The sequence below is a fragment of the Lepidochelys kempii genome, chromosome 9, assembly GCF_965140285.1.
Source record: "Lepidochelys kempii isolate rLepKem1 chromosome 9, rLepKem1.hap1, whole genome shotgun sequence".
Lineage (NCBI taxonomy): Eukaryota > Metazoa > Chordata > Testudines > Cheloniidae > Lepidochelys > Lepidochelys kempii.
Window position 1 is genome coordinate 31,997,329 of NC_136388.1, and position 24,117 is coordinate 32,021,445.

The 24,117-nt window shown below is 42.7% G+C and overlaps 1 protein-coding gene across 11 annotated transcripts in view; it reads right to left on the minus strand.

The window, feature by feature from the left end:
• Positions 1-19,579: 19,579 nt before the first annotated feature.
• Positions 19,580-24,117, minus strand: part of U2SURP (U2 snRNP associated SURP domain containing) — a 75,976-nt gene continuing 71,438 nt past the window's right edge. For 5 of the 11 annotated variants that reach the window (XM_073359758.2, XM_073359763.2, XM_073359762.2 and 2 more), the window contains one exon: positions 19,586-22,570. In XM_073359758.2, the coding sequence (XP_073215859.1) occupies positions 22,432-22,570 (139 nt within the window). In that variant the 3' untranslated portion in view covers positions 19,586-22,431. Of the gene's footprint in view, positions 22,571-24,117 lie in introns of all 11 variants that reach the window. The other 6 variants (XM_073359761.2, XM_073359760.2, XM_073359764.2 and 3 more) reach the window with 5 other exon arrangements.

Below are 24,117 nucleotides of genomic sequence, written 5' to 3' on the forward strand. Positions count from 1 at the left end.
TTTTATATCTTTTGCTGATAAATTAATGCTATCTACTATCAGAAATCTCTTCCTCATATAAATACTGAGACTGTGATCAAGTCATCTCTTGACCTTCTCTTGGATAAACTAACAAGTTTGAACTTCTTAAATCTTTCTCTATAAGGCATGTCTTGTCTTCTTAACCTCAAAGCATTCTTGTAGTTTTTTACTGAACCCTTTCCAGTTTTTCAATTTCCTTTTTGAAGTGTGGATACCAGAACGAGACACAGTATTCCAATAATGGTCTCATGAATGCTGTATACAGAGATACTACTGTCTCCCCCACTCCTACTTGCTATTCTCCTATTTAGGCATGGAAGGATCAGGTTTGTCTTCATCACTACAGCATCACACTGGGAATTCATGTTCAGTTGATTATCTACCATTACCCCAAGTCCTTTTCAGTGTCAGTACATTGCAGGATACTGTCTTCCAACTTGTAATTGTGTCCTAAATGTATGACCTGGCATTTGGCTGTATTAAAATTGTTGTTCAAAGGAGCTCACCTGCCCAAGTTATCCACATCAGTCTGTATAACTGACCTGTCCCCAACATTATTTACCACTCCACCAATTTGTGTCACCTACAAGCTTTATCAGCAAGGATTTTATATTTTCTTCCAGATCATTGATAAAGCTAGTGACAGAAATCTAAATATATTATATCAACACAGTTGCATTTGTGAATTATATAACAGACAGCTATCTCCCCAGATTCCAGAATAACTCCCTATGTAGACGAGTCCCAAATCTTCACTGAATATATACACCTTTCCCAGATCTTCAATCTTTCTTCATAAATCATCTTCTCCAACTCTTTACTCATTGCTGTTGCTCTACTCTAATTTCATTCCAATTTATCTACTGCATTGCCTTCTGGTATGGAGATGTCTAGAGATCTGGGCACATTCCTACATCATATGTTTTATCCAGTGTGACTAAAGCAGACGCCATAGTTTCCGTATGCATACTTTTCTCTTGTTTTTTTGGTGTGGATGACATTTCTACAAGAATGTACAAGATAAAATGGGTCAGTTCACAACTTCATAGCTAGGACAGAAATTGGACTCTGTGCTTTCAGGTTCAGCTCCTGTAGCTTGCCATACTTCTTGCCCAGTTTTTGGGATGATATTTGAGGAAAGAAGGGATGAGGGAAATTATGTCCTTGTGAAGAACCTACCATTATGCCCTCCATTTTGAGGCCAAGTCCTTCCCTCAAAGCGAATGCAGCATGTATGATTACCTGAATTGCAGACAGGTGACCTATGTGTGCATTCAGTGCAAGCAACTCATATCCCTCAGTGACCAAGTACGGCTCTTGAGACCAGAGTGGCTGAACTGGAGGAGCTAAGGAAGACAGAAGTACATAGACAACACTTTCCGCTGACACAGTAGAGTTGTCCCACCCCCTAGTCTGACAGCCTTTGTGCTGTTGAGGAGGATGAAAGTCTTGGAGAAGGAGAACATCAAGCTGGAGTGGAGGGAAACAATCCCATAGTTGGAACCCTCCTTCCAGACAATGTCAAGGTATCCTCTTGCACTGAGGATACCCCTCTAGTGGAAGGAACCCCAGTTAATAGGAAGAGACATGTAATAGTAATGGGGGATTCAAGAATTAAAAATATAGATAGTTGAGTTTGTGATGACTGGGAGAACCGTATGGTGAATTGCCTCACGGGAGTGAAGGTTGCAAACCTTTTGAGACATCTAGATAGACGTATGTGCAGTGCTGGGGAGGAGCTGGTGGTTGTGGTACATGTGCATACTAATGACATACGGAAAGGTAGGAGAGAGAGCCTGGAAAGCAAATTTAGGCTGTTAGGAAAGAAATTAAAGTCCATAGCCTCCACGGTAGCATTCTCTGAAATGGTTCCAGTTTCACTCATAGGGCCAGTTAGGACAGACAAATCTGCAGGGTCTCAATGTGATGGTGAGATGCTGGTATTTGGAGAAGGCATTTAGGTTTATTAAGAACTAGGAACCTTTTGGGAAAGGAGGAGTCTATACAGGAAGGGTGAGCTCCACCTAAACCAAAACAGAACCAGATTGCTGGTATCTAAAACAAAAAAGGACATAGAGGAGATTTAAACTAAAGGTTGGGAGAAAGCTGACAGGTGCGGAGGAGCACATGGTTTGGACAGACATCTCTTCAGGGAGTATTTATTGAAGTGGATACTCACTCTACATCCTAGTAAACAGGAGAGGATAGAAGTTCATCAAGTACAGGTCGGGACTGAAGAGAAACAGTCAAATGAAAAAGGCTCATTCAGTTACATCACATGAAGCCAGACAGCTAAGTATTGACATGTTATATAAAGTGTTTTGTGATGATAACGAATACCATTCTTCTGAGGGCACAGTCCTGCAGCTGGCTGATTAGCCCTGTACCTGGGAAAAGAGCTGGAACTTAATTGGCTGATCCTCATAAAAAAAGAAGACAGCAGGAAACAGGAGACCACACTATCCTCCAGAAAGCCGAGGGGCCCAGTGTGGTCTGTAACTATCACTTAAATCAGCCTCTGTTGCAGATGACTGGCAGGTAGCTAATGTGATGCCAATTTTTTAAAAAGGCTCCAGAGGTAATCATGGCAATTACAGGCTAGTAAGCCTGACTTCAGTACCAAGCACACTGGTTGAAACTATAGTAAAAGAACAGAATTATCAGACACATATATAAACACAATATGTTGGGGAAGAGTCAAAATAGCTTTTTGTAAAGGGAAATCATGCCTCCCCGATGTATTAGAATTCTTTCGGGGGGGTCAACAAACCTGGACAAGAGTGATCCAGTGCATATAGTGTACTTGGACTTCCAAAAACCTTTGAGAAGGTCCTGCACCAAAGGTTCTTAAGCAAAGTAAGGAATCATGGGATAAGAGGGAGGGTCCTCTCATGGATCAGCAACTAGTTAAAAGACAGGAACAAAGCATAGGAATAAATTATCGGTTTTCAAAATGGAAAGTGGTAATAGGGAGGCCCCCTTCCTGTACTAGGACCAGTGCTGTCAAGCATATTCATAAAGTATCTGAAAACGGGGATATAACGGGTTGTGCTCACCACCATGGCACCTCCTGCTGGTTGCTCTGGGAATTAGCTCAGTCCATCAGCAGGGCGTCCTCCTCTTGTGGTGTCTCACTCTCCGTCACTGCTTCTCCACCGTCTCCACTGTCTGTGGGGACCCATCTCGCTCCCGGACCACTGTCCCCTCTTCAGGGCATGGCCCTCTGGCTGTGCCCTAACTCCGTCGTCTCCCCGCTCCCAGGGGAATCAGCAGTCCCTCGCCCAGCTTCTTGCCACAGTGGCAAACTGCAGCCCCTAGTCCAGCCCCTCGCTCAGGGGCAAACTGCATTCCTTTGGCTGGCCACTTCCCCTGGTGGCCAGTGGGGTAAAGGGGTTAGGGAGTGAGGGGGGTGGGCAGGCCCACCCACTACTCTGGGCCCCAAACCGGGGACCCATAGTTGTCAGCTGCTCACTGCCTCTTATTCCCTTCTGCCACTACCTGGTTTCCCTGGGCCATTTCCCCATAGCCCCAGCACCTGCTAGGCTCCTGTATCAAGGCCACAGTCTGGGAGCCAGCCAGGCGGGAGTTACGCTTGCTCCCCCAACTGTGCCCAGCACTGCTCTGTCAGGTACTTCTCTCTACAGGCAGCCAGTTTCTCCCTCAAGCTCTGGGGACAGACTGACCCTCGCTGCTGTGCAGCCCTTCTTATAGGACCCAGCCTGGCACTGATTGGCTGGGTTGTGCCCAGTCACTCCAAGGGCTATTATTAACCCTTTCCCAACCAGTGAGGGGCAACTGCCCCATCACAGGGGGTAATCAGTAAGGTGGCAAAATTACTCAAGTCCAAAACTGACTGCCAGGAGTTACAAAGGGATCTCACAAAACTGGGTGACTGGGCAAGACAATAGCACATGAAATTAAATGTTGATAAATGCCAAAGGGCACATTGGAAAACATGAGCCCAAGTATAAAAAAAATGATGGGGTCTAAAAAAACTGTTACCACTCAAGAAAGATCTTGGCATCTTTCTGGATAGTTTTCTGAAAACATCTGCTCAGTGTGCAGCAGCAATCAAAAAAGCGAACAGAATGTTAGGAACCATTAGGAAAGGGATAAATAAGATAGAAAATATCATAATGCCACTGTATAAATCCATAGTATGCCCACATCTTGAATAGTGTGTGCAGTTCTGGTCACCCCATCTCAAAAAAAGTTAGATTAGAATTAGAAAAGGTACAAAGAAGGGCAACAAAAATTATTAAAGGTATGGAACAGCTTCTATATGAGGAGAGATTACAAAGATTGGGACTGTTCAATTTAGAAAAGCAATGACTAAGGGGGATATGATAAAAGTCTATAATATCATGAAAGGTGTGGAGAAAGTGAATAAGGAAAAATTATTTACCTCTTCACATAACAAGAGAACCGGGATCACCCACTGAAATTAATAGGCAGCAGCACGTTTACATAAGGTGGTACTTCTTCACTCAACACGCAGTCTATCTGTGGAACTCATTGCCAGGGCTGTTGTGAAGGCCAAAAGTATAACTGGATTCTAAAAAAACTTTAGATACGTTCATGGAGGATAGATCCATCAATAGCTATTAGCCATGATGGTCAGGGATGCACCTCCATACTCTGGTGTCCCTCAACTTCTGAAGCAGGAACTGGACGCTTGATAAATTGTCCTATTCTGTTCATTCCATCTGAAGCAACCAGCACTGGCTGCTGTCAAAGACAGGATACTGGGTAAGATGGACCACTGATCTGACCCAGTATGGCCACTCTTATGACCTCATATGTTAATCTTTAACGACCTAGGGTATGGCTATGCTGCAGACTTTCCTCATTTAAGTCTCTCTCTCAATTAATTTATCTTGATTCAGGCTAGCATGAGACTGCATGTTCAAACTACAGCTATCAATAATGGGCTTTCTGGTACACCAGGCATCCACACTGGTGCAACACTTAATGCTGTTAGATCCAAAACTTCTCAGGAAGTTTATAGAGCCATTGAAAATGGTGTTGTGAATGCTTTCAATGGGTATTATGGGTAAAGGTGTCTGTCCCTTTTGGGGAATATAGGGAGAAAAAAGGAGCTTCTACAATCCAGCTGGTTCTCGATAACCATTCTCTTTATTTCTGTATCAGTCCTGAATCACTGTTGCTAATAAAATGGAGACTGCATTGAGGCACTCCTGGCTTTCAGTTGTTGTTCTTACCCCTTTAATAAGCCACATTACGCTCCTCCAGTTTCTCCCTGCCCTGCTCTCCAATATAAGGGATTCCCATCACTGCTAGCTGCTGAGAAATCTTGTGATACAGGTTGGCATTTCAGTTTCTGCTACCAAAACCATGGTGTGTGCTAGCCTCAGACCAAAGCATAACCAACACCTTCATGGCAGCCTCTGGCGAGATAGCAGCATGCTGAGATAGTGGCTTCTTAGCAGCCATTATCAAGCAGATTTCTGGATCAGAATCTGTGGCCATTGTTGGAACTGGAAGCAGCTTATGATTGGGGATCTGGATCTTGTTCAAGCTATATACAGGGGTGCTGGAACAATTTGTATAGTGGGGGTGCTGAGAGCCATTGAACCAAACTGTAAACCATGTATATAATGGAAACCACTTCAAGCCAGGGAGTGCGGCAGCACCTATGTTCCAGCACCTATGGCTATATAAATTGGCAAGTGACTTTCAGTCAGGGTCACTGCTTAGAAATGGAGAGTAGATAGATGGCAAGAGAGGCCACCATAGGAAGTTTCCTGGGGCATTGTGGGAAGGAATAGGTGGACTCTCTTACACTGACTGTTGTGTCACAGCCCTGCTGCCACACTAGGGCTTTCTTGACTTTCTTGAATATCAGTCAATTCATCTTACCTTGAGATCCCTCCTTGGCTGCTGACTGGGGTAGCTACCTCAACTTCTGCTATAGGCAACACACATATCAGGGTTGAGGGAATCATTCTGGGTCGGGAAGGTGGGCAAGGGAAAGGGAACAATCAATCTTGACTTTGAGATAAATATATAATGTACATAACCCCTTAGATTACTTGAGCCCTGACTAGTTGAGAGATCACTTACCCTGTCAGTTGCAATTCTCTGAGGCACTCATGCTAACAGCCCTTCATTTAATTTGGAGAGGAACTGGTGGAAGAATGGCTAGGCAGCAGTTCTGCAGAAAAGGACCTAGGGGTGACAGTGGACGAGAAGCTGGATATGAGTCAGCAGTGTGCCCTTGTTGCCAAGAAGGCCAATGGCATTTTGGGATGTATAAGTAGGGGCATAGCGAGCAGATCGAGGGACGTGATCGTTCCCCTCTATTTGACATTAGTGAGGCCTCATCTGGAGTACTGTGTCCAGTTTTGGGCCCCACACTTCAAGAAGGATGTGGATAAATTGGAGAGAGTCCAGCGAAGGGCAACAAAAATGATTAGGGGACTGGAACACATGAGTTATGAGGAGAGGCTGAGGGAGCTGGGATTGTTTAGCCTGCAGAAGAGAAGAATGAGGGGGGATTTGATAGCTGCTTTCAACTACCTGAAAGGGGGTTCCAAAGAGGATGGCTCTAGACTGTTCTCAATGGTAGCAGATGACAGAACGAGGAGTAATGGTCTCAAGTTGCAGTGGGGGAGGTTTAGATTGGATATTAGGAAAAACTTTTTCACTAAGAGGGTGGTGAAACACTGGAATGCGTTACCTAGGGAGGTGGTAGAATCTCCTTCCTTAGAGGTTTTTAAGGTCAGGCTTGACAAAGCCCTGGCTGGGATTATTTAACTGGGAATTGGTCCTGCTTTGAGCAGGGGGTTGGACTAGATGACCTTCTGGGGTCCCTTCCAACCCTGATATTCTATGATTCTATGAAGACATTTTCATTGAGGGGCTCCTGGACTGTGGCACTCACTTCCCAGAGGAGCTGCAGGACTCACCCTTCTGTCTGGCTCCCCAGTGGGAGGGACTGAGTGGGAGCAGGAGGAGATGGAGGCCTTTTTAGGATTGAGAAGATTTTCAGGAAGTCCTTTCTTGTAAAAGTTGTTTGATCTATTTTGATGAAAGTTTGAGGTTTAAATGTGGGTATAATGTGCTTAGAAAAAGTAATAGACATAGGTGAGTACTCTAAATAGATAAATACTAACATCTAGAACTTCTTATCCAACACAATCTGCAGATCTGTTAAGGACAAGTGTATGCACTGCTAGTTTCTCAAACCCTGTGGAAGCTGGGTTCTGCAAGCAAGATGTGAGTTATGAGAATATGTTGCAATGTTCAAAATGTGAATGGGATATTTACTCTGCTGAACAGATGCCAAAAAGGCTGAAGGGAATGAAAGATCTTGAAGATCTATGAAGCTGTGGAAATATTTATTTTATTTTAGCTATACTGTTGCTGGGGAAAGGAGAAAAATGGAGCAGCAGTCTTTGAAATTGTAGCATGATTATATTTTAAAGCATTCGGTTTTAGCACTGCTTATAACTTCCAGCATCTTATTCAATGCCTCATGAAATAGTTGCTGATTGATTGATTGATTGATTTTTACATTCCTACTAATGGCTGGAGTCTTAGATATTATACTAAACTGTTGGTGTAGCAATGAAACAGTCATTTTCCTTTGAGCTGTTTCTTCAAAACTGCTCATGCATAAGGCTGTGCTGCAATGAAGCACCAAAACCAAGTGACGTGTTTCAAAATGAAAGTAACAGTTGATAACTACTGCTTAGAATTTAACAAATTGGGCATCCAATTTGTAGTGAACTGTTTTTTCCTCCAGTTTCTACTATACATCTGTCTCCAGTTAGACAAAGTGGCATTTTCAATAAAGTTTTGCTATTTGCAGATTCTTGTTTTTGCAGTTGAAGGAACACTAGAATGTTGTGAATGGCCTGAGGCCATTATTGCGTAGTGAAGTCACTATTTCTGAGTTGTATTGAAATTGCAATTCCTGTTTCAATTGTTAAGCAGTTGCACTATATTCCAAAAGGAAATTCAGACAGTCATTTGGTAACTTTTATACTTTAACTGCACTGCCTTAAAATATTAATCCAGATTGGCAATTGTTCAATTCAATATTGTTTATATAACTAACCTACAATCTGCTAAGAAGGATGCGTATGGAAAATAATTTTGAAATGAAACCACAGTTTTGTTTAACTGATCGCTAACTCCTGTGGGCCTGCAAGTCCTTGAGAGCTGAGGGAGAGGAACAAGCTCTTACTTCCTCTAAACTCTAAAGTATTATCAAGGGACTCCAGCGGCCCACTCCTACTCATCCAACTGAGCACTCAAAAGGTCAACAGAATGGCTAGTAACACACACTGATGCATAAGCCCTGATTGGGCTTTCCTGTGGCCAAACTTCTATCAATCCTGCTGGTCAACTGGCTTCTAACGTAAGGGAGAAAAGAAATCCCCAACCTCTCAAATCACCCCCACACTTGAACTCTACTATGGAACAATTTAGCTAATGTTGTTCCAATAATCTACCCACAGCTAGATGCCTAACAAATTACTTAACAGGCATTTCCCTCTCCTGACTGCATGGGAAATAAGCTAAAAGTGCCAGGAAAAATAAAACCAGCACCAATGTCCAAAAGGTACGCACATACACTGGTCAAAGTAACACAAGCCAGTTGTAATAAATATCTGTACATTGGCTCTCTCCATACCACAGGCATGGATGAAATTCCTCAGTTCCCAGGTGGTTCGCTTCTGGTTTTACCAGATTACACTGAAGGGGATATCGGCACCCCACCATGCCCAGCCGGAGAAGAGTTATAACTGAGCCATTCTGGCCTCCAGAAATATCCGATCAATACAGTTCCTTTTCACCTTTGCCAAAACGTCTCTGCTGGTTCCTGTAACCTGATCTGGGTCTTGAAAATAGATGATGGTGGAATCTAACCATCCTGCTTATGCTGCATATTGTGGATTGGGGGCATGAGTCAATCCCAGCACATACCCATGTCATTCCTTCCCAGATTATCTGAATCCCAGATTTGAGCTTTTTTCAATTGGTTCAAGGGTGCCTGTTATGAAATTCAACGGGAAAATATTTTAGAGCTATAGAATTATACAGATCTACTGAGAAGAGTGTTGTCGCTCCACACAATCTCCAAATGCTTTCTGACCTCTGTTGGCCAGTGGCTCATACTTTGTCAGCAGCCCAGCACTAGTGTCTAACATAGTGGCACCAGGGCATATGGGGTGGGTTCCAGACATGCTTGAGGTCAGGCCCATCAGAGACAAGTCTTGTGGAGCACAACCCAGATTCTGTGTTGGGTAATAGGTGTGAGCAGTTTCCCAATCTCAAGGAAGAGCAAAACAATCCTCCACAACTGTCATAGGTATTTAAAAACTACCTATTGCCTTGATATCTAAGCAGTAAGTAGAGGTGGGAGGTATTATTTGACCAAGACAGGGCATACAGGTAACTACAGGGTGACAACCCCATGCCTCATTGATGGGTTTCTGAGAAACAAAGGACATCAATGGGGATAGCAAGAGTAGGTGGGAGAAGAGCAACAGAAATTATATAATCTTGGACAGTTAAATGACACAGAGGAACTTGCAGAACCACAGTCAACCCATGGAAATGTTAGCAAGGACAGGAAATTGTATTTAGCATAATATAAATATATACAAGTTATTGCCACCAAAGATAAAAGGTTAAAAATAAAAATGTTACTTAACTGAATGTTGACAAACTGACAATTTTATTCTCATAAAGTAATTTAGAAAATTTTCTGCACTAAGTGCAAAAATCATAAAGCAAATGAGGCAAAAAAAGCTAATGTGAAACTATCATTTGCTCTTGAAGTGACTGCAAAATTTTCTAGTTTACTACACAGAGTTAAACAGCAAAACATCCCGACACAAGACTAGCCCTTAGAGAGATGTTATTAATGTAACATGCTTATCATGAAGATGGTGTTGTGATTGAAACAGGTAAAAAAATAACATGCATTTGCTTGAGATAAGACGACTTCTGGGGTCCTACAGCATGAGGATGAAATTCATTAGCATTTTAGTTGTAGCACTAAAATGAAATTGGCTCATTCAAGGTGAAAACAATCTATATAACAGTATGAATTAACTCCAAACTATAGAATATAACTCATCCAATAACAAGAACAAAGGGGAATTACAACTGCTCAAAAACTTATTTGAAATCGTTGGACACTATCGTTGGAAACTCAAACAGCCTTGTTTGGGAAAGGTAGCTCTGGAAATTAGCTCAATTTCATAACCCCATAATAAACCCAATGACTTTTGAAATGAAGTTCACTTAATGTGGAATTCCCATAATATAAGCATTAAACAATAGCTTGAAAAAGAGTCACAGTGAATTCTCATCTTGTCCAATTCAGCCATCATTAGCCTAAATTGTAAGCAGCTTGCATGTCTTGCTGGACTTTCATAGTAACACATGCCAAGACTGACATTCTGGGAAGCAGATATAAGCAAATTGAGAAGAAAGCACATTAATGCTTAGCATAAATGCACATAGATAGAAACATGCTGAGATCAAATAATTTTAGTTTATTAATCTTGAACTAAAAATACAGCTACAGAGAGAATGACCATTTATACTGACATTCAATGTAGAACCACAGCAATGATTAGTAAAATAGAGACTATGGACCTGATCCTGCAAGTGACAGCACATGGGCACAGCGATCCAATTACATTTCACCAGTTGCAAGACTGGGACCTAAATGTGTCTACAGAATAAGATGACCGACTCAGATTGTGTCCAGTTTCCACCTGGTGTAAATATTTAACCCTGTCCCTCCCAAAGTTTCTGTATATGGTGAACAGAGAAATACAAAAAGTTGTAAAGAATTAACTAAAGTTGCCCAGAATGGATTAGACATTTCAGGCTAGATCCTGCATTCCTTGCACACTCAAAACTCCCATTGGTTTTACTTGGGCAGTTTAGAAAGAGCTGAATGAATGCAAAAATACAGGTTTTCCCCACATGAATATTTGGAAATGCAGCAATGTTTTCTTATTGTGCAGAGACTTGCTTAAAACCTTGGGCGACCATCAGTGATACTTCTACTTAAAGGAGATTGGATTTTTCCTGCTATGAACTTTCAATTCGGGTGCACCATAGCTTGACTGTTTCAAACATACATACTAATTATAAATGCAGGGTGTTTTAGATGTGGTTTTAACTTTTTAAAATCTGGCTCAAAAATTTGTTAAATAAATCTAACCCAAGTTTGAAAGTCATCCCATTTTGTAGGTCTTATCAGATTTAACCACTGTGGTATTTGTGTTAACCCATGAATTAAAAACTTGTGTTCTCTTTCCTCTTCCCCCTCTAAAATTAGAAAAGGCAAAAGTAATAAAAATATTGGAGGCATTAAATCCTGACGGTACTTCGGAAAATGTTACCCCAAAAGCAAAGATTTTGCAGCATTTAGATGTTTGAAAGAAAGCTACTCGAGCTAAGCACTAGCTATTAATGTCAAGTTACTGTTTTGGGTGGGAGGGGTTTTTTTTTAAATTAAATGTAATAATCGGGACAAGACCATATCCATGCTACCCTGCAGGGATTGTCTGTACAAAATGAAACTAGGTCAATGCAAGATAGGCTAACAAAAAAATTGAATACAACCCCAAAACACTGAAATAGCACAGAGTTAGATTTATAAATCCAGAAAAACCACCAGAACAGAAAATGCAGGGAACCAGGACCTTAGAGAGCCCTCTTGTGTTGAGCTGCTGGATTAATTCAAAAGGTGATTTGTGAACATATTTGCAAGAGAAGTGGTGAGTTTATGGTATGGGGGCAGGACGGTCATTAATAGATAAGTATTCCACATGGACACTGTGTTTGTGCAAAAGGTTGCAAATCCTCAAAGGTGCACAAATGATTGTGTCCAAAGTGTGGACTGGAAGTGCATTAGTCTTCATATTATTTCTGTTTATAAATGTTTCAGGCTTGCAATCAGAAATACTATGAGTCCTAGCTAAACAGTTGCATAGTGAATAGTTAAAGAGCTAGATTCACAAGAAGGGGTTAGGTGCCTAGTTGCCACCCAAGTCCAAAAATGACATCCTCAAAACCCCTGTTTAGTTGCTGCCTAACCCAGTAGGCACCTACATTTCTGCTGGTGGCCATGCACAGAGCTCAGCACCTAACTCACACCTAAGCCCCAGCAGGATTCAGAACCTAAGGTCTCCCTCACCTGCAGGGCCTGATCCAGTAGAAATGCTGAGGCCACCTTACAGCAGATCTACCAGATTGGGCCCCAGAGCCGGAGGCGATGGTGCACCATCCCCCACTCCCTTTTTATCCAATAGTCAAGTAGTTAGAATATTCTCCCAGGATGTGGAAGACCAGGGTTCAAATCAAACAGACAGTTACTGTAACTACAGTTCTTCGATAGGTGCTGAAGCCGTGTATTCCACTTAGGCCCCTTGGCTGTTTGCACACCCACCGTGCCGAAGAATTTTGCCTAGCAGCACCCATAGAGGGGCGGCACTTGTGCCTTATGATTGTAGCTCCTCCCCTAGCTATCTGAGGTGGTGCAGACCTGACCCCTTTCAGTTTCTTTGCACCGAATGACCAGAGATGAGACACCGATGCAGAGGGGATGGAGGGTGGGTCATGGACTATACAGCTGCATCACATCTCAGCAGAACCACAGTTAAGGTAAGTAACCGTTTCCTCCTCTTTGAGTAAATGCAGCCATGAATTCCACTTAGGTGACTAACAAGCAGTGTCCCTTCTCCCCCCACACAGGAGGTTGGGCTCAGAATCTACCTAAAAAGGATTGCAGGACCGCCCTACCAAAGCTTGTATCCACCCTGGAAGATGCGGTGATGGCATAATGGTTCATAGATATATGGATGGATGACCATGTAGTAGCCCTGCAAACATCCAGGAGTGGGACGAGGAATGCTCTTGATGTTGCTTGTGCTCATGTTGAATGAGTTCACATTATCACATCTGCTGACGAGGCATAGCTGAAGCTATTTCATATGCAGTCTTGATGCAGAATGTTATCCATTTAGAAGAGACTGCCTGATCCTTCATGAGACCTGCATATGACACAAACAGGTGAAGTGAAGCATGAAGTGGTTTAGTCCTGTCCAGATAGAAGGTTAGGCATCGCCTGACATCTAGTGTATGAAGACACTGCTTCTCCAGAGTTGAATGTGGCTTAGAAACAAACACAGGTAAATATACCATCTGATTCAAATAAAATTGAGAAACCCCTTTAGACAAAAATTTTATGTATGGCCATAAAATCACTTTGTCCTTGGAGAACTGTGTATAAGGAGACTCTCTGGATGTTTTCACCACTACGAAGGCAGATTTCTGACACAGAAGAGGAAAGGGACAAGATGCCAGGGACTTGAGTGGAGGTCCCATTAAAGCCACTAGGAACCAAATCTTTGATTCAAGGATGTAGACGAAGCAGCCAAATGTGCTTTCAGTCAACTAAGCACAAGTCCTGATGACTGAAGATGGAGCAGGTACTCTCAGATAGACAGAAGCCAGCATCGGTTGAACTCTACAGGCCAACAACCACACCAAAAACTGCTTCCATTTCACCAGATAGTAGAAGGCTTTCTTCTGTTGAGTAAGATCTGTTGAACAGCTGCCAAACACCGCTCCTTCCTCCTCATTTGGCCATGAAGCAGCCAAGCTGTGAGACGCAGAGAGCTTAGCATGGGATGCAAGGTGCAGCCATGATTCTGAGTGAGTAGATTGGGATTGAGAGGAAGTGGTATAGGAGAACGAATTGATAGTATGAGAAGGCCAGAGAACCAGTACTACCTTGAACACACCAGCACAATAAGAACAAGCATGGCCCAAACCACCATCAGCTTGAGGATGATCAAGATTGGGGCGGGGGGGGAGGGGAAGGGAGTGTACACGAGAGCCGACTGCCAGGGGAGATGGAAAGTGTCAGATGGAGCCTGGACTGAAGCCCTCACAAGAGCAGAGCTGATGGTATTTCTTGTTGTTCTTTGTAGCAAACAGTTTGATCATTGGGATGACCCAAGCTGCGAAGATGACACTTGTTTTCAGAGCCCACTCATGACTCAGGGGAAAATTCCTGCTGAGGTGGTCCATGAAATAATTCCAGACTGCTAGCAAATGGTCTGCTATCAGAGTAGTACTCTCCTCGATGCAGAACTGCCACAACCTGATCACCACTTGGCAGAGCACGCTGGAGTGTGCTCCCCCTTGCTTGTTCACATAATACATCATGGTGGTATTCTCTGTGTGTGAACCATTGAGCCCCTGATACAATCCAGAGAAGCGTGACATGTATTGTATTTGGCCCAAAGCTCCAGCACATTGATAGGCAGTGAGGAATCCTGCTCCGATCACAGACCTTGGACTTTCCGAGCATCAGGAAGGCATTGGTGACAACAGACCTGGTTGGTGAGGGCCAGACAAAGGAAACACCCTGACAAACATTCTCTGGAAGCATGCACCTCTGCAACCAGTCCAGGACCAGTGGAGGGAGATGAACCAAGAGCCTCAGCCACATCCGAACTGTCATGGAAGGCTGAGACTGCAACCTGAGGCAAAGGTGGCGAATTGCCTGAAAACGGTCAGTCGGCAGAAACACTCTTGAACTCATAGTCTATTAGGGTCCCAAGGAACTCAATTTTCTGAGTTGGAGCCAAAGTTGACTTCCACGTATTTAGGATGAGACCCAGACTGCCAAGCAAGTGCAGTGTAGTGTCAATGTGAGCATGAACTTCCTCTCTGGACCTGCCTCTCAGTAACCAGTCATCCAGATATGAGTACATGTAGATTTATCTCTTCCTGAGATAGGCCAGCACAACCACCATGCACTGGTAAAAACCTGAGGGCAGAAAAGACCCCAAATGGAAGTACCATGTACTGAAAATGATGCTCTGCCGCAATTAATTGAAAGAATTTTCTGTGGCATGGCAAAATCGTTACATGGAAGTAAAAAGAAAAGGAGTACTTGTGGCACCTTAGAGACTAACCAATTTATTTGAGCATGAGCTTTCGTGAGCTACAGCTCACTTCATCAGATGTTTAGTAGGCATCCTGAAGGTCCAGAGCAGCAAACTAGTCATTCGGAGACAACACAGGGAGGATAGTCGATAGTGTGACCACTTGGAACCTCATGTATCTGATGTATTTACTGAGGCCACGAAGGTCAAGAATAGGTCTTACCCCTTTCTTAGATTTGGGCACCAGAAAGTACCAGGAGTAGAAGCCATGATCCTGGCATCCCGGTGGAACTTCCTCCCCTTCTCCTACAGCCAGTAAAGAGTGAACCTGCTCGACTAGCAATATGATGTGAGAAGAGTCCGAGGAGGAATATGGAGGGAGGGTGGGTGCAGGGGATGGAGAGGAATTGGATGTATAGCTTGATCTGATTGTGCTTAGTACCCAAGCATTGTGAAAGTGGGCCAGACTGTCCCCAAACAGAGATGGGGAGAAAGGAGCATCGACTAAAACACTGATCTGGACCAAGGAGTAAAAATGTGTTCTTGGGGGCCTCCAGGGGAGGGCGTGTGGACTGTTCAAACCCCAAATACAACTGTTTTCTCCTTTGGGATCTGTGCCTCTTTCTTGGATAGTCAGACTTCTCGGGAGAGGGAGAGACTGTCCGAATATGTCCTGGGGAGGACATTGCTGCTGCTGTTGCTCAGCATACGGATACCTCTGCAGCACCAGCGTGTATACCCCCAAAGACTGTAGAGTCCTTGAAGGAGTGCAGTCTCGCATCTGTCCTGTCCGAAAACAGTGCTTGGCCATCAAAGGGAAAATCCTTTATAACCTGTTGGACACTAGGAGCAATGCCCAAATTCTGCAGCCAGAACACCTTCCTTATGGTCACCGCCAAGGCCATCACTCTGGCCAAAGTATCCACGCTGTGTAGTGTGGACTTCAACATAGTCTTAGCCACCAAGCAGCCTTCAGTGATAAATGCCTGACATTCCTCTCGAGGCCTCAAGCAGCTAGTCTGCAAACTCAGGCTTAGCCAGAATTCACAAAATCCATATTTTAGCAATTCAAAACAGCAAGGAAAGGAGGCGTAAGTCTTCCTGTCCATCAGGTTAATTCATTTAGAGTCCTTATCCTTAGGAGTGGATAAACCTGCCTGGCCAGTCTATATCATTCACCGTGGTTACAACCAGGGAATTTGGGGCTGGATGGGAATAAAAATCACTCAAATCCCTGAACCAGAACAAAGTAGTGCTTCTCCATGCATTTTGCTGCAGGCAGTACTGAAGCCGGCGTGCTCTAGAGGACCTTAACAGGCTCAAGGAGCACTTCATTAATAGGGAGGGTGATTCTCCCAGGGCAGACAGCTACAGGATATCCACCAACTTGTGCATGTTCTCCTGCAGGAACTCCTCTTGGATACCTAGGGAAGCAGCCACGTGCTGCAAAAGGTCTGGTGCATCTTGAAATCCTCCAGTACCTAAGGGGAGGAAGATCCCAGCACTGTGGAATCATCTGGGGACAAAAATTGAGCAGTTATATGTGCCACAGCCGGATCCTGCTCCAGAACTAACAGACCTGGGTGGACGACTCTAGGCTCACCAGTACCAGCGTCTTCAGCAGATCAATGGTCACAGCCACAGACCTGGTCAATCTTGCCTTTGAGCGAGACAAGGAGTGGGACCTCTGCCACTGAGGAAGCATCCCATGGATTTCATAGAAGCCATTGGTAGGAATACCCATAGCGCTCAATGAATGGCCACCCATGCAGGTCAGGCGATGGCAAGTGAGGGGATGAAATCCCAAACAGGATGCCAAAGCATCCAAGTTCAGGGGATAGAGGTGGAGCCAGTGTGGGTGCAAATCACCAGTGCAACTTGTCTGTAGCCCAGAATGAGGAAGGAGCTGGTGCCGATGATGGTAACGGCACCGGTGGCACCAAGTAGGCCTCATAGTTGCTGGTGCTGGAAGTGGTGTAGACCCCAAAGTTGGCAGCAGTACCAAAGTAATGGTGTTGAAGTCTAGGGCAGTGAGTGTCACTGGGATGCCAAAGACATTCCTAGTGCTGGAGAGGGCCCTTGTGCTGAGCCAAGCACTGGCTCCACTCCCATTGACTGTGAAAGGAGATCTTGCCGTACGGTGCTGACAAGACTCACAAGAACAGTGGCCCACCCAGCCAATGGGGCTATAAAAGACACAGCCCTGGCAAAGTCCTGAATCAAAGATGAGGTTGGGACAGAAAGGCAGAGGAGATCCATTGCCGCCTGATACACCACCAGCATGGAAACAGCCAGTGTCACATCGCTCTTGTTGGTACCAGATTTAACAGACACTCTGGGGCTGGAACCAGAGTCAACAGTTGATGGGGCCTGCTCCATTCTGTGCATCAACGTTCACCTCATGCCAATCTGTGCTACTTCTAGAGGAGGAAGATGAACCCCCATGGGACCTGGAGCAGCCTTGGTCTGTGGTATGCAACCTTTTCCACAGCACACTCAACAGGGAACAACTCCTTCATCTCTTTGGAGAGGTGCCAGCTCCAGAACAATACGTGGGAGCACAAGGGCGACCTTCGATCTGATGAGGGCCTCTGTTTCAAAGCAGGTTACATGGCCTGTTTGAGCAGGTGCTGCTTCCGATGAAGATACCTCGCCACTTGAGTCCCTTTGGTGAATGATCTGCAAATTATCTCCTTGACGTGGGCTTTGTCTAGGCACAGCAACAGATGTTTAAACCCTGGCAAGGGCATTACCCCACACAACAGACAGCGTTTAAACCCTGATGAGGGCATTACCAGGGAAACACAAACCATAGCTAATGCATGCTACATCTAACTCTAACTCTATTAAGGATACTAATTATATACCATTAGAAAAAACACTAAAAATAGTGGGATTGTGAGGTTAAAACACAGAGAGCTCCAACTACAACCACAGATGGGAAGAAGGAACTGAGTGGGGTCAGCACGGTGATGACTCATATAGCAAGGGGTGGGGCTACAGCCACAAAGCATGAGCACTGTCTCGCTCCCGGTACTGCTAGGCAAAATTCTCTGGCTCCAGCACACTAGGGGCATACACACCCAAGGGACCTGAAAGGGAATACACAGTTGTATCTACTTAAAGAATCCTACACTGCCTGCTCTGGGGCAGGGACTAGAACCTGGTCTCCTACATCTCAGGTGAGTTCCCTAATTATTGGGTAATAAAGTTATTCTCTCCCTCTCTAAACCAATGAATATTTAAGCATTCTTAAGTACTAAGTGAGACAGCTTCAACAGCAGTGACCAACCCACCACACAATATGCTACAGCCTGTCTGCTAGGGCACTCAACTGGGAGGTGGGAGACCCTGCTCCAAACTAGGCAGAGTAGGGGTTTGAACCCATATCTCCAATATCCTAGATGAGCGCTCTAACCATTGGGCTACTGGATAAGCAGGGCCACTACCAGAGTTTTTCTTGAGAAAAGACTGACCTGGTTTAGGTGCTTAACTCCAGGCTCACAGCTGTGAATCCTGATTAGAGGGAGACGCCTGCCTCCAGCTAGGACTTAGGTGCCCAACTCTTTCTGTGGGATGGGGCTCCCCTTGGCATTTCCTATTGGCTAGCTTAGATGGCTCCCTGCTCAGCTTGGTGGCTTCTGTGAATCTTTCTAAGATAACTCTCCCCCTGCATTGTACAGGGAGCCGGGGTGCCTAACCCAGGGCTGTGAATTCTACTTGGAGGCTGGGTACCTACAAATTAGCCACTGCAACTCACCCCAAAACCCCCTTGTGAATTTGGCCAAACTGAACAGTTGGAGACCAAGACTTAGGCTGAAATTGTATAAACTGGCTGGTTTCGAACTGTAGTCTGACAAGCACATACTGAAGGTCTGCAGAGAACTGGAGTGCCATATGATGATGCTCACTCTCCTCCTTTCCACCTGTTAAAATACTATGCCTAAACTTGCCTAATATGGATTTTCCACAAAAGCATAGTTGTCACAAGAGACTCTCCCCATTAATGTGGCCCACACATGGAAAGTTTCAGAAATCCTGTAAATTTGGCTAACACAAATATATTCAGAGAAGTCAGGACTAGTTCATAAACAACAAGGGATAAATTTGCAGCTACTCAGAATTCCATCAGCTCCAGAGACCTTTCTTTTGCAATGCCTATCAGGAGGGCATATAATGCTGAGTTTAGCATACAACTGGGAAAACACTTCACCAATTTAAATATGTGCATGCCAGATTAAAGGATGATTAAATCACACACTGCTTACATTAAATTCTAATGTTTAAGGAAGCATTAAGGTAAGCATCATCGCCTAGCATTTTAGGCTTCAGGGACACTATGCAGCCAGAATGGGACTCCATTGTGGATGCTACAGCAGGTTAAACTCCATTTCCTTGCTTTTGTATAAACCACATCATTAAGGCTTACATATGCACCTGCCAGAGAATAATCTAGAGAATATGGAGTCACTGATTGTCCTATACTTCTTTTTTGTCAAATGGGGAGGGTTTGAGGCCACATGGAAAAATAGGGGGTCGCTCTGCTAAATTGCCATATAGTCAGATGATCATTAGAAAACCCAACTCTACAAAACACAGAGCAGCTTGAATAAGGACCAACCTCTCTATGCCATTTTCCAAATCTCCACCACCAGCAGTTCCTCCATCCACACGTTCACACCATCCCTGCAGTAAGATGAGCAGTGTCATATAATTCCTTCTCCCGGACTACACCGAGACCCAATAACTCAGAGCCCTCAGTCATGCAGTAACTGTACATAAGGGCTTCTATAAGTCCAAGGCTAGGGAGAGGTGAAGCATATTTCACTGGCCGTGCTTCCCCTTTTTCCTCAGTTATAGTGGGCATCACCTGGCCCTAGTTCAGTCAATACATTTGAAACACAGATTTCTCCTTTACATAATCAGAAAAATGTACTTCTTCCAATTTCAGATGAAAGCTATATCTAGTCATGCTGCCAAGAGTTAGACAATGTGGAGAAATTTTTATTCTGTTTAGTTTAATTTGCATCTTCAATATTAGTTAAGCATTTCCTGTGTAAAGATTCTGTATTTTTTTTTTTACCACCACATTGCCAGACAAGGCAAGCTATAAACAAAATTATGTACAAGGAAGACAAAAGGCGTTCTTTTCAACAATAAAATAGGAATTGGTATCAAGTTTACAGATTCTTAATAGCTCTTGAAAGTGTATTATTAAATAGCTTTTCCAAAGCCAGAAAAATGAGCAAACAGAACAAAATAGAAGGGAATGGCAATAGAAGTATTTATGGATTAAAGGTGCTAATAAAAGCGGTTATAAAATACAGCAGTGAAGTTAGCCATGCTGTTATAGGTCTATAGCTACTTGACTTGGAACTTGCCTAATAACTGATTGTAATGTTACAATAATTTTGAATTCCCAACTCTTGTACGGTAGGCTTTACATGTTTTTTCATTTTTTATAACAATGACATTCCTCCCTCCCCCAAACATAACGTCCACACTTCATACTGTAAATGTCGGTACGATGTTCATGTGATAAACTGCATTTATCTGAATTAACTGCACTCTGCTACTTTTGTTTTTATTTGACCTAAAATAGGAGCGCTCTCTCACTGAAGAACTATCCCCTTCAACTCGTGTCATATTTGCTTCTGGCCCTATATATTTTGAAATCAAAGTATTGAAATAGAAGCTATTTGAGATCATTTAAAAAAAATAATAATATAATTATTTCATTCCAAGGCCTGTATAGTTGAATTCTTAGTATTAAGCCTGTCTGGTTTTATAGGCAAAAGGATAAGAAAAATATTTTAAAAATGAACTCAAACATTTCTACAATTGTTTACTCCATTTTACAAAAACTAATACATGACTGTGTATTCACTTCTTGTGAGTAATGCCTCCACTGAAAACTCATGCCAAGAAAGCCTTTGTAGCACACATGTATTCTCCTGGAAGAGAGGAGGAAAGATTAAGGGGCCAAATATAAAAGTTTTAATAAAGGTATTTTAGAACCTGTATTTGCAACCATCTTCCGCATCTTAAGCTGACATACAAGTAGTCTACAATTTTCCCCCCTTTTCTAAAGTTCAGACTTTAAAAGCCACAAGTACGCCAGCATAATAATAGGTCATCTAGCACTCCATGGATGTGATGAGCACAGCTTTGCCTTTCAGAAACAGTTCACAGGAGGCCAGGTCCCTTTTTTATTTTAAATTTTTATTACAATCCACCCACACCTCCAAGTATTAACACTGAACCCTCCTGATTTTTTTTTCTTCCATAAAAAAAGAAAGTAAGTGTTGCAGACCAAGCTGAAGGGATTTAAAGTTACATTGAGGCCTAAAGAGCAGAGTAAAGGAGGTGAAAATCTAAAATGAAGAAAAAGTTACAGTTGTTTGGTTCAAACATATGATTAAATAAAAAAACAAGTTAATAAAAATTTAATTTCTTCTAATCTATTTTGAACAGTTTTCACAATTGGGAAATCTAGTCAATAAAAAACATGTAATGTAAAAGCTCTGCTTTTGGAATAAAAATCCACTTTAGAAAAACAAATCAGAATGTACTAGATGTTGCAATCATTGTAACTATATTTCTTGAGGAAAATCATCCAGCCTTTGGCCTTTTTTTCCTTTCATTGTTCCCAAGGCATGCCACTAATGTGGCTTATAGATGCATCATTGCACATAGTACCCCTATACTTAAAATTCACTTTGATTTCAGAGATATTCCCCATACTTAAAATAGAGAAATACCACCAGAACTGGTAACATCTCTAGTACATCAGAAATTTTAAGTGTGCCCAACTGTAGGCACCAAACTGGTAAAATGCTTCTACATTAAGCATCACAATGGGAAATTATACCCATCAGCTGGATTCAAAGGTGCTTTTATTTTGATATTCAAACTAACGAAAAAGGACCACAGCCGTTGATGTTGTATACTCCATTGAAGAAAGCTTTTAAACAGCATAGTATGTCTGAAATACACAGTACTTCCAAACAAACTATGAATGCCTTTAAAGATCTGTGTCATAAGTGGGGCAAGAAAACCACGTTTTAAATTTCTGTTCAGATTTTATTTGAAATCTAATTCAAATTGTCAAAGCTACAAAAAGGGGAAAACATTTGTGTTATTTTTGCTATGTCACAACATTCTAAAACAAAAATATCACTACCGCCAGCAGATCAGATACACACATTTCTGATGAAATCTCTAAACACAAAAAATGTTTCATTTGGGGAAATAGTCACAATGAAGATATTTTGTACAATATAAAACAATGACAGGTCTACAGATGCAGTTACTCATGAGTATACACATGCATTCACAAAAAATTCAGGAATGCTTTTTTGTTTGATTTTTTTGTTTTTTAAACAGACTGTTCAGGCACAAAAACAAAACCGCATTTCCAGTAAGTGACACCATCATAAAAAATATGAACATTTTGTCAGTGTTTGCTTTTCTTTGACTTCTTGTGAGATCTGTGTGGAGAACGGGACTGCGACCTGGATTTTTTCCCTGACTTTTTAGGGGACCTGGATCGTGACCTTCTTGATCTTTTGGGTGTCCTTGAGCCAGATGGTGATCTGAAAAATAAAGTTTGATTACATACGGATAGATAATTCCTTTGCTTTTTTTCTGCAGCTATATGGCCCTTTCTTCTGATCTACTTTAGAATAAAATACAGGGGAACTCCATTTAGCCGATCTAATTGGGACCGGGACCAGATCGGATAATCAAAAATTTGGATAATGAGGAAAATGGGCAATCATTTCAAGAAGTAGAGTTGCTTTTAAATTAGCTGACCCCTCCCAGAGAAGCATTAACACATGCCCTCCCCCTTCTTATCTACTTAACAGAATATACAAACCCCTAGTTGTTGCAAACAATGTTTTGTTCATTTATTAACAAGAAAACCAACATGAGTTTTTAACAAGTTGTACAGGTATTGATCATTTTTACACTCTTTACTCTTTAACCCTGAATATTATAGAGACTGTCTACCTTTCTCAACCTTTTAGTTGCAATTGCCCAGGGCCCCACACTACACTGGGCCCAGCTAAGTTAAATGCTTCAGCCCCACCACGCAGAGCACAGGCTGACAGCCCTAGCCCCACTGCCCGAGGCTGAAGCATCAATTTCCCATATTCCTGTGTGTGTGCTGGTGGTTAATACGGAGAGATGGATAATGGAGGCTCGGATAAAGGGGGTTCTACTGTATTTGTCATTTGTAAACAGAAATTTGTTACCTAGGAACATCAGTTAGCATGTACAATTTCTCCCCCCGTGGTATGTGCACTGACTCAGTTTCAGTGCTCAGAAAGTATGAGAAAAACAGCACCAATCAGTGTCACTTAAAGAAGGCAAATAATGTACAAGCTTTCCTACATGGTTCTTTCTGCAAATGCACCTTAGCCTTTGCGTTAACACCAACTTATTCCAACATTGCTCATTTCTATTCCATGCGATTATGTTAACTCGTGTTGTTAATATCTGGAAAATATCTAGCACTCTAACCAAACATGTTCATGGGTTGTGACTGAACCCAGGAATCTACAGACAAATGGAAAATGAATAAACCTACGGCACCATCTGGTCCACTCTTAATGCACATGATTAATCTCATCTAATCTAAATTGATTTCATGCCTCATCAGGCTATATGACCACTGCATGAACTCTATAGAAAGATATAATTATCCCCAAACAACTTTCTGGTTTAATATAATTGCTAACTTTGTCTACGAGGAGGTGCTTACATACTTTTGCTTGAAGAAGAAACATCACAAACATAATGCACAACAACAATTTTTCTCTTCTCTGCTGAGTCACTAATAGTAGAAGCTGAAACTTCAGTAACATGACTGCAACAAAATGCATGAGTATAGCATGCATCTAGACTTCCAGAGCAATCCTGAGTTTTGGAATGCAAACAGAGTAATACAAACCACACAAAATATTAATGAGAAATATATCTCATCTCATGCATAGCATAAATCCAGAGACCAGTATTTTGGTGACAGGAGCAGTAGGATACTATTATGCCATATCTAGAGTCAGGAATTTAGGAAGTAATTCTCCATCATTGGAAGCCCCAGTGTACACAAGACAAGACAACAGTGGTTTTCTTCTCT